General features: G+C 36.3%; 1 protein-coding gene and 1 long non-coding RNA gene across 2 annotated transcripts; both read right to left on the reverse strand.

The window, feature by feature from the left end:
* Positions 1-1,009: 1,009 nt before the first annotated feature.
* On the reverse strand, positions 1,010-4,468 carry LOC143549177 (G-type lectin S-receptor-like serine/threonine-protein kinase At4g27290). The gene is made up of 7 exons (XM_077040147.1): positions 3,178-4,468; positions 2,966-3,100; positions 2,722-2,879; positions 2,425-2,635; positions 2,105-2,342; positions 1,846-1,996; positions 1,010-1,710 (listed from the first exon to the last, which is right to left on the reverse strand). The coding sequence occupies exons 1-7, from the start codon at positions 4,466-4,468 to the stop codon at positions 1,420-1,422; spliced, it is 2,475 nt and encodes an 824-aa protein (XP_076896262.1). The 3' UTR covers positions 1,010-1,419.
* Positions 4,469-5,582: 1,114 nt separating this feature from the next.
* On the reverse strand, positions 5,583-7,445 carry LOC143549744 (uncharacterized). Its single transcript, XR_013138189.1, has 3 exons — positions 6,441-7,445; positions 5,878-6,017; positions 5,583-5,669 (listed from the first exon to the last, which is right to left on the reverse strand). It is a non-coding gene; the product is annotated as an uncharacterized LOC143549744 (long non-coding RNA).
* Positions 7,446-9,293: the final 1,848 nt, after the last annotated feature.

The following is a 9,293-nucleotide window of genomic DNA, read 5'->3' on the forward strand; positions in this document are numbered from 1 at the left end:
CAACAACAAAGAGGGAGAGTTAACCTTGTGATATATCACACTTTCTCTGGTGTTATTTCAAATGGATAGCTTACCAATCAAATAGATGTAAATGGTATGTTTGGTAAAACTAGCTAGTAGCTGTAGCTGGAAACTGCTAGCCGGTAGCTGAAAGCTGGAGGCTAGAAGCTGTAGCTGTTAGCGGTAGCTTTTTATAAATATTTAGGTGTTTGGCAGAGTACCCGGAGCTTTTAATAAAACTAGTTCGGTGCTCGTGCGGTGCATTGTTCTAATCCCAAACCTATTCTAACTTGACCATTTTCGACTCAAAACTGTATCAACACGAAGCGAACTAAATTAGCTCTTTTTGCATCGACTCGTTCAGACCCTAATTTGATCTTACACATGACATCGACTCGTTCTGACCCTAATTAACTACTGCTGATCCTAACAATTAATCACATAATATGATAACTTTTTAAAGTTAAAGAAGTATAATAATATGATACTCAAATTAAAGAGAATAAAATGCGCGTTTTTATGATGAAATTTGTTTAAAGAGATATTAATGTGTGAAAAAGTAATGGCCTTTTAAAAAGTCATAGGGGGTAGTTTGTTTTGAATAAGGGTTAAATATGAAATTAGGATATAAATTAACAAAAAAGTGATGACAGTTCAAGTACCAAAATTGTAAAATTTGAAATGCTAAAAGCTTGTAGTTTTTTCTAAACGCTACTAGTTGGAGCTTTTAGCTTCAAGCTTTTTCTCATAACCTAAAAGCTTCAAGCTACTCAAACCAAACAAGACTTTTCCATAAATATGAGCTTTTTCTTAAAAGCTTGTAACTTAAAGCTCCTAGAAGCTGCTAAAAGATGCTTGCCAAACATACCCAAAATATATTCTATCAACTTTTTCACTTCAGTTAAATTTTATAACTCATCAGCGAAACATGTACAAGCCCCACTTTTGGGATTAGCTAAACACGTCCCATTGCATATAAACCAAATTCATCAAGTACATTCATGATCTTTCATATGAGAAGGTAAGCACTTTATTAATAAGAATTTTCTCTATCATCGTAACTGACAGACCAATTTGACACAATCAGTTTCAAGCATCAATGGAACACATAGATTAAGAGCATGGGGAACTATCCATTTAAGTTGTGTTAGGGATGAACCTTACATTTCATGCGGGATTTTATGCATTTTGATGATTACACATGCCGAGTATGAGGTAACTTAGCTCTAGAGGTATATCCTACCAGACCATAACAAAGATCTTAATTGGTCTTGTCGATAGTAAATAGTGAACACTCCCATTCATAATTTAGGTTTGGTTAATGCGCTGCCAACCTGATGATCTCCTGCTTTTGATGGACGAAACAATCAGATTCTCCATGATTGAAACGACTGAAGCAACTGGAGGTACATACATTAGCTATCGTGGATACAACAATGTTATCGTGTAGTCATCAAATGAGGAAAGAGTGTCAAGTTTACAGGTACTCTCCTCTTCTGTGAAAAAAGCAGGTTGTTTTGGTGGAGGCAAGGCACATTCACTGACAAGCATTAGAAGCACTGATAACATTGTTGGCCTATCTTTTGCATGATGTTGCACGCATAATAGTGCCACGTGTATCGATCGTAATACTTCATGGACCACACACGAGGCACGTAAAGATTCACTCATAAGTTCAATAGACCTGCCTTGTTTATAAAGTCTCCATGCCTACATCAGAGCAGAATTTATATTCTATTATACAATTAAAAGGTGTAGTTTAAAAGAAGCAATGATAATGATAGTGGGATTAAGTCCAGCAAATTCCGTTCAAAAACAAAAAAGAAGTCTGGCAGATTAACTTACATGTCCAAGAAGGTTGTCACTGTGGTCTTCATGAGAGAATTCTCTGTTTTTCTTCCCACTGACTATCTCTAACACCAAAACACCAAAACTATATACATCTGACTTTACCGAGAAACGTCCGTGCACTGCATACTCGGGAGAAATGTAACCACTGAAGCATAGTAGATAACAAAAATAAAAACATATATTAGTTTCATTTTCTCTTTGCTTTGAAACATTTTAAAATAAATATATTGGATCACATTTTGTAGGTTCTTACTATGTCCCAACCACTTTCCGTGTCTTGGCGATGTTATCATGGCCTACAAATTTTCTCGCAAGGCCAAAATCTGATATCTTTGGATTCATGTCGCCGTCCAACAATATATTTCCTGCCTTGAGATCTCTATGGATAATTTGAAGGCGGGAATCTTGATGTAGATAAAGAACACCACGAGCCATTCCATGTATGATACGAAAGCGTTGAGGCCAATCTAGAATTGCACTTCTTGTTTCATCTGGTAATTTTAAACATTACTTGATTTGTGTTCTACAATGTGCCAATCTGGTAAGAAATGCTACAAATAAATCGGTTCATACCAAATATAATTGAGTCTAAGCTTTTGTTGACCATGTACTCATAAATTAAAATCATTTCATTTCCATGAATGCAGTATCCCAGAAGCTTCACAAGGTTCCTATGTTGAAGCTTAGAAATAGAGATGAGTTCATTCTTGAATTCTTCAATCCCTTGCTGAGATGTGTTTGACAATCGTTTCACAGCCACTTCTTGTCTGTCTTCCAAAACACCCTAACAGATTGATTAAATTCAACTTACATGTTTCAGCGCAATTTTCGTACATTAAGCATTTGATAAGAGAACAATCAGCTAATTACCTTGTAAACGGAACCAAAGCCACCTTCCCCAATCTTATTGGACACGTTGAAGTTATTTGTGGCCTTTGTTACTTTATATAGGCAAATAAATGGTATATCCCCAAGAAGTTGTGTCTGAACGCTTGAATTCTTTTTATCAAGGGCATATCCAATGTCCCCTAACGAAAAAATATAAACACTACTTTAATCCTAAAATTCATATCCATTGTGTTATAAACATGCATAAATGGCTCATTTGGGTTACCTTGATATTTCCTCTGAAGCCTTTTACTTCTCTTTCTACAGGCATAAGCTACCGCACATATAAGCAGCGCAGCTAATAAAAGTAATAACACTCTGGTGACATCTCTTTTCCTTTTGTTGGAATTCAACTGGTGACCTTCCATTGGCAAACAATAACAGTCAACTACTAGTTTTAGTAGACAGTGAGCAAATGTAATGAAGATATATGTGTACCTGCTAACTCAGAGGCAGCCAATTTTATGTAAATATTGTGATCTGCATCATACTCTCGTATATCCATCAGCTCATCAAACCAAAGCAAGCATCCACTTCCCCCGTCACTAATGTATAGATTTGCATAAGCAGTACAATTACATTTCACTCTGCAAGCCATTTCACATTCTTCAAGGGTCATGCTCACATTATACCACGCCCTTCGTGTATCAGGTAATTTGACTCTGTTAATCTTGCGAAACCCATCCGCGCTCAAGACTCCACAATTCAAATGTGTCTTGCGTTTACACCCACTTGACCAATCAGATACATCCCATTCTTCTGGATTTGTTGGTTCAAAACCTGGCAAACAAGTGCACGGCGGACGCTTGTTAATGCTGCAGCTTCCATAAGGACCACATAACCCAAAACGATCACAATTATCTACTTTAAGATCTCCATACACAATCCACTCTTGGGATCGCTCGATCCAATGCATCATGCGTGTCCGGCCATCCGATGTTAAAATTATCCGTTGAACAACCGAACTTTTAAGCTCATACGAACAATATATTTCCCTCTCATTAACAACAAACTCGGCGTTGTAGATTGGATTTTCTTTATCAATAGGAAGGCCACTATACCCGAGACCATTCCATGGTCCAAGTCTTGATATTACAACTTGACCCCGCAACCCGAGTATTTGCGGATATCCATTAGTGTCTAATATATTTGTATACACACCCGTAGATGGATCATCAGGACTCTTCCAAGAATTCCATTCCATCGTTGGCCCTATTCCTGTTATCAAGTCCTTCCGGATTTTCATTCCGGGCAGAAGTGTGTCTCCAGGATGATCAAAACTTTGCCAAATAATATTTTTGTAATTATCCATCTCAGACACAACCAGATTTCCAGAATCCAGAAGCCGCAACACTGAACTATTACTGCCCCGAGATACCGTTGATTCGGATGACCAAACCATGGTATTGCTGCCACTCAGAATCTCCAGGTTTCCATCACTACTAAGCTTGAACATACCCGAGTTGTGGGTAATGGGTGTGTCCCTGTTAGCAAGCCAAACAACAGTACAGAGTGATATCTTTTTGTACCATATCCCCAAGTATCGGTTCTTGGACATTCGGGTGCTAAAGAATCCCAGTTCGAACGTACTCCCAGAAGAAACAATGGTTTCACCATCTTTGAATACTTGATTTGCATAGACTGTATCTAGTGCACCACCACATTCTGATAGTAGTAATATCAAAAGGGATAAAGAGAACAGGTACTGAGCAATGATGCTATTTCGCATTTTAATTTGTTGATCATAAGAATATCAGCATCTAAAAGTTGTACATTAATATGAAGATTGAAATTTCTACGTGAAGTCGACTGCGTGATAGGATTTACTTGCTAAGATCTGGCGACACTTGGCATAATCCAACAGTGGAATTTGATTCTATTATTGTGTTTAGTTTATTCCACGTGTCAGTGAGAAAGATATTTTGATAGATAATAATGTCTATTCCACGTGCTATGACTAAAGGGGATAATTGTGTCTGTAAAAAGGTGTTGGTCTTTGATGATGATAATTGTGTCCATCTGAAAATGGGAAATGTGAGGAAGAACTCTCTCCAGCATCGACCTGACTAGTTTCACGTCGCAGGCCATTAATATCTTGAATTGAGCGCAAGTCGGCATGGGGGCCTAAACGAGCCTAATATTTATATAACTTCTATTTAATATAAAAAATTAATATTTATAATACTTATTAATATACACTTAAATATATATTATGTATAAAACTTATAACTAAGCTATGTATAAAAAAATAAATTATAAATGCAAAAAAAATTAATTAACAATTAATAAACGAGCCAAGTTTAAGCTTTAGAAATAAGACTCGAACTGCTTGAGCTCGGCTCGTTTACACCCGTGTTTTTATTGCCAACAAGTTAAAGCATCTATAAAAAGTGTAAGAAACGACAAAAAGCTGGGTGGGTCAACCCGACCCGGCCAGTTTTGACCTATACTCTGCTAATACTGCGACCTCTAGCCTACTCATCATCTTTTTATTCATGGAACCAAAAGTTCAAAAATTCTTTATAAATTAAAAAATTATTTACCTGCATGTGAGGTCCTTTGGTGATATGAAGCAGCATAAGGAACAGTATTCCACTAGCACTTAGATTGACAGGGTGGACAGGGACAGAGTAGTTTTGCAGAGTGTGTTGTCGGTTGGTAATCCCAGGAACCATAGCTGGGCACATGAGCTCTGGTCACACAAGGTTCCAACTCGGGTCCATATCTTCTTCTAACATTCCTCATCGAATCCTGACCATTGATCGAGAGATTAGATCCCCTACGTGGAGGCCAACTAAAACCATCCACAGCAGGTTCTTGAATCGGCACATGAGAACCAGATGAACTCCAATGAGAATTTGAATGGTGTCGACCTCTTATTTGATGATCCATTGGAGTGACAAAGTGACCATTCTCCATGCCCACACCCCCTGCAAAAGATGCATGGTTAATTTATTGAAGACATTAAATAAAATAATATAACCCAATTTGGCTCGTTGACTGACCCCACCACCCCTCCTCAACAAAATGCAACCTCTACAAGCTACCAGTAAGGCTCAGAAATGCTTATATCTACCAAATAAACATGGGAAGTTACTTTAATGAAAATAAAAATTTATATGAACAAGAATAAGTTACCCGTAGGGATGAAAGGCTGTTCAACAGGAGGATGATTGTTTCCGTGTTGGTAATGCTCTGGTATCATGAGTTGATTAGACATGTGTCTATGCTCCATCCTATTTGAAAGAACTTGATCTCACTCTGTTTTTGAAATAATTCTGCACAAATAAGAAAAAAGTATCTCAGAAACTAAGAAAGATGGCAACCAACATTCACCTTAGAGGCATTTTCAACACAGTAAGCAACATTTGCATGAACCTCACAACTACCTATTGATGTTAAGTGCATTGTAAGGTGTCTAAAATTACCAGACGAATAAGTTCATAAAATCGACCCTTTTCGGTTTATGTATCAATACACACAACACACGTGACTAGTCTACAAATTTTCATTCAAGTTATTTGAAGAAATCAAATAGCTAATCAAGCATCTAAAGAACATTTCTAGCAACTTCACAGTAATATTTTTCACCAACTCTAGTATGATATGAAAGCAAAGATCATGTGTTTGAAATCCACCATATGCATGGATCCTAATACTTTAATAGATAACATAGAACATGAAGATAAACTAGTTTCTACCGAAATGCTTAGGTTCATTTGACAAGTTGGAACTTATATAGAACCTGTGCTCTCTATGCACTGCAACAAGGTGGCATAATCACCCATCATCCAACGGTGGCACTGGGCCCCAACATGTGCTCTTGTTTATGTTGCTTACTATTTCACAACCAACCTTGTCATGATAGCATTCGTAAAAGTAGCTGTATGAACATAATATGAAGTTTCTTAGGAAAAATCACAGAATTAATATCTAACAACAGTAAAGAAGCTGGTCGATGTATTGAGAAGGGGAAAAAAGAACAAAAAACAACATTCAAGAGACTAAAACTATAAGACCAAAGTATGCAAAGTTTACTTGAAGTGTTTGATTACTAGTTGCTTCCGGTATCTAAAAATACTCTCTTTAAAGTTCCCACAATAGCTACAATGCTTGACTTGACAGTAGTTCGATAGAAGTGTTTTACTTTCAGTCAAATAACTATGTAATAACTAGTGAGCACTTAAGAATATTTAACTAATTGCTGAAACATTTGCATCAAACTACTACAAGTCAAACATTATTCGAGTAAAATAATGCTGCTGTTTCAAGATGATTATTAAATATGAGAAATTATATGCAAGGAGTACTTAAAATAAATGCAAAGTCAAATGAAAGCATCAATATATAGCATACCAGAAGAAATGCCGATCCATATCTACAAACACTGCAAATCCAGCACTCTCAAGGACTAGAACAATAGAACTTGTCACAATATAGATGGTAGCTTTTGTAGAAACAACTGATTGCATGTTATAAATATAAGACAAGAGATATTCATTGTCTCTGAAACAACTAGACTACAAATGTTACTCGTCACTGATATCCATGACAATACATACATATACATACACACACACATATTTATACAGACACATGTGAAGGATAGATGGATGAGAGTCCTGATTCTTGACCACTTTATTTCCGTGGAGGGCTAGAAAATTGAACAATTCATCTTCCAACAGTAACAAGTTATAGGCATCCTTCCAGCTAGTACGACTAGTGTTTTAGGAAGGCAAATTTTATACCATGTACAGCTATAAATCCATACACTAACCAATTTTAGCAAATTTTCAATATAAATTACCTTCATAGCCCAGAAATTTGCACGATACAATTTTCCTCACAGGCCAAAGCACACCATATGTTACAGACAAATTAGGATCCAAATTAACAGTCAGTCACATATATGAAAATATGAAACTACAACTAAGTGCTCTTCTTTGCTACATGGAACTGTCACGAGCGTATATAGGAAAACTATACTTGCATTACTCACTATGGTTACAACTTATACAATTGAATGTGATAGTGCAAAACCTTCTGCAAACTCACAAGTAAACCCTCAACAGCAAAGCAACCAGTAACACAGAAATGGTGTTCCACTTATTTCATATTTTTATCATTTTATGATTATATGAGCAAAGCCCCGCCTTGCCAACTCACCTGTACAACCTTTGAAGAGAGTAAAAAACAATTTTTTGCATCCTATTGCTTATTATGTTCTTCAATAACATCAAATCAAAGGTGACTTCTACTTTACAGAGTCGAACTCCTGCATGCCACTAACTACATTGGAATGTTGACATTTAAGGGCTGTGGCATTATAGTGTTTCAGATTTCATCCCACCACATAATAAAATCCCAATATTATTATCAATTCACCATGACTCATGAGTCATGACTACACTCTTTCACAGTAGAAAACCAAGATTTTGGAAAGATAAGTCTTATTAACAATACAGAATTCCAGAATCAATGTAGTGAAAACAGGATTACTGCAGAAATCGATGTTCAACTTCCATTCGAAGTGTATCCTAAGAGACAGAAATGGTAACATCACCTATCCAACTGGACCAACTATAAGTGTTTACTCGTTAGCATAATATTTGGACTATAAGTTAAACCTCCACCCTTAGCTAACAAATTATCACACTTTCACAACTTGTAGGCTGTGGCCCAATGGGTACAAGTTCTATATGGTCCATCATCAAAGAGGAATCCATTCATAAGACTTTTGATTGAGGCACAAAACCGCAGTGCTATCAAAACGAAAACTATCTTCTGTTTCTCAGATAGGTAAAAACTGCCTGCAATAGAATGCCAACAAAATTTAAACGAGTATAGAAGAAAGAACAAACGGCTCTACCAAATCAAGCTCCAATGAACATCTAGACTACCGTAACAAGAAATGCTCAAATTACCATCATATACTACAGTGAATAAGTGTACAAAAGACTAACTGTGATGTCCTTGAAGCAATAAAATAGCATATCAGTGACATCGATTGTCCCGTTTAGTTTAATTAAGTTATAATTCATAAAATAGCATTTTCTACTAATTTCCTGTAAAAATGATCTTACTTACCCTTACTAGTAAAGGTAGCTAAGAACCGAGCTTTATAAATGTATTTGATTGACATTTCCACATCGATCAAAATACGGCGGAACTAATGCACAAAGTGCTATTTTTGGTGTTTTTGTTTTCATTTGTCTTTGTTTGGTTTTACACGAGGTATTCTGGTTTTTAATTGTCTTTTTTGCTTTAATTTCGTCACGGGCCCATAACATGCCTTCGATCGAACCCCTTAATTGGTCAGCAATGGCTCATTTGATGATGATGGCTTATCGATTACATGGTCTCAATCGATAATGACTTCTTGATCTTGGCTCTAATACCAATTTAAAAATCCAATTGGTAACATATTTAAAACCAAACACGCAAAATTGGTTAATTCCCAAAGATTTATTATAAAAAAAATTCACAAAACTTGATTATTACAATTTGATAAACCCAATATGGTTTATACAGGTTTAAACCAAAACATCCTTGAA

Source organism: Bidens hawaiensis, unplaced genomic scaffold (genome assembly GCF_021521415.1).
Source record: "Bidens hawaiensis isolate Kalapana, Puna unplaced genomic scaffold, B.hawaiensis_p1.1 tig00000978_1, whole genome shotgun sequence".
Taxonomy (NCBI): Eukaryota; Viridiplantae; Streptophyta; class Magnoliopsida; order Asterales; family Asteraceae; genus Bidens; species Bidens hawaiensis.

Bases quoted from the DNA above. Each gene is read 5' to 3' on its own strand.
- LOC143549177 (XM_077040147.1), bottom strand. From the start codon at position 4,468: ATGCGAAATAGCATCATTGCTCAGTACCTGTTCTCTTTATCCCTTTTG. The intron at 2,880-2,965 runs GTAACCCAAATG...TTTTTTCGTTAG, and splicing joins GCTTCAGAGGAAATATCAAG to GGGACATTGGATATGCCCTT. The intron at 2,636-2,721 runs GTAATTAGCTGA...TCAATCTGTTAG, and splicing joins GCTTTGGTTCCGTTTACAAG to GGTGTTTTGGAAGACAGACA.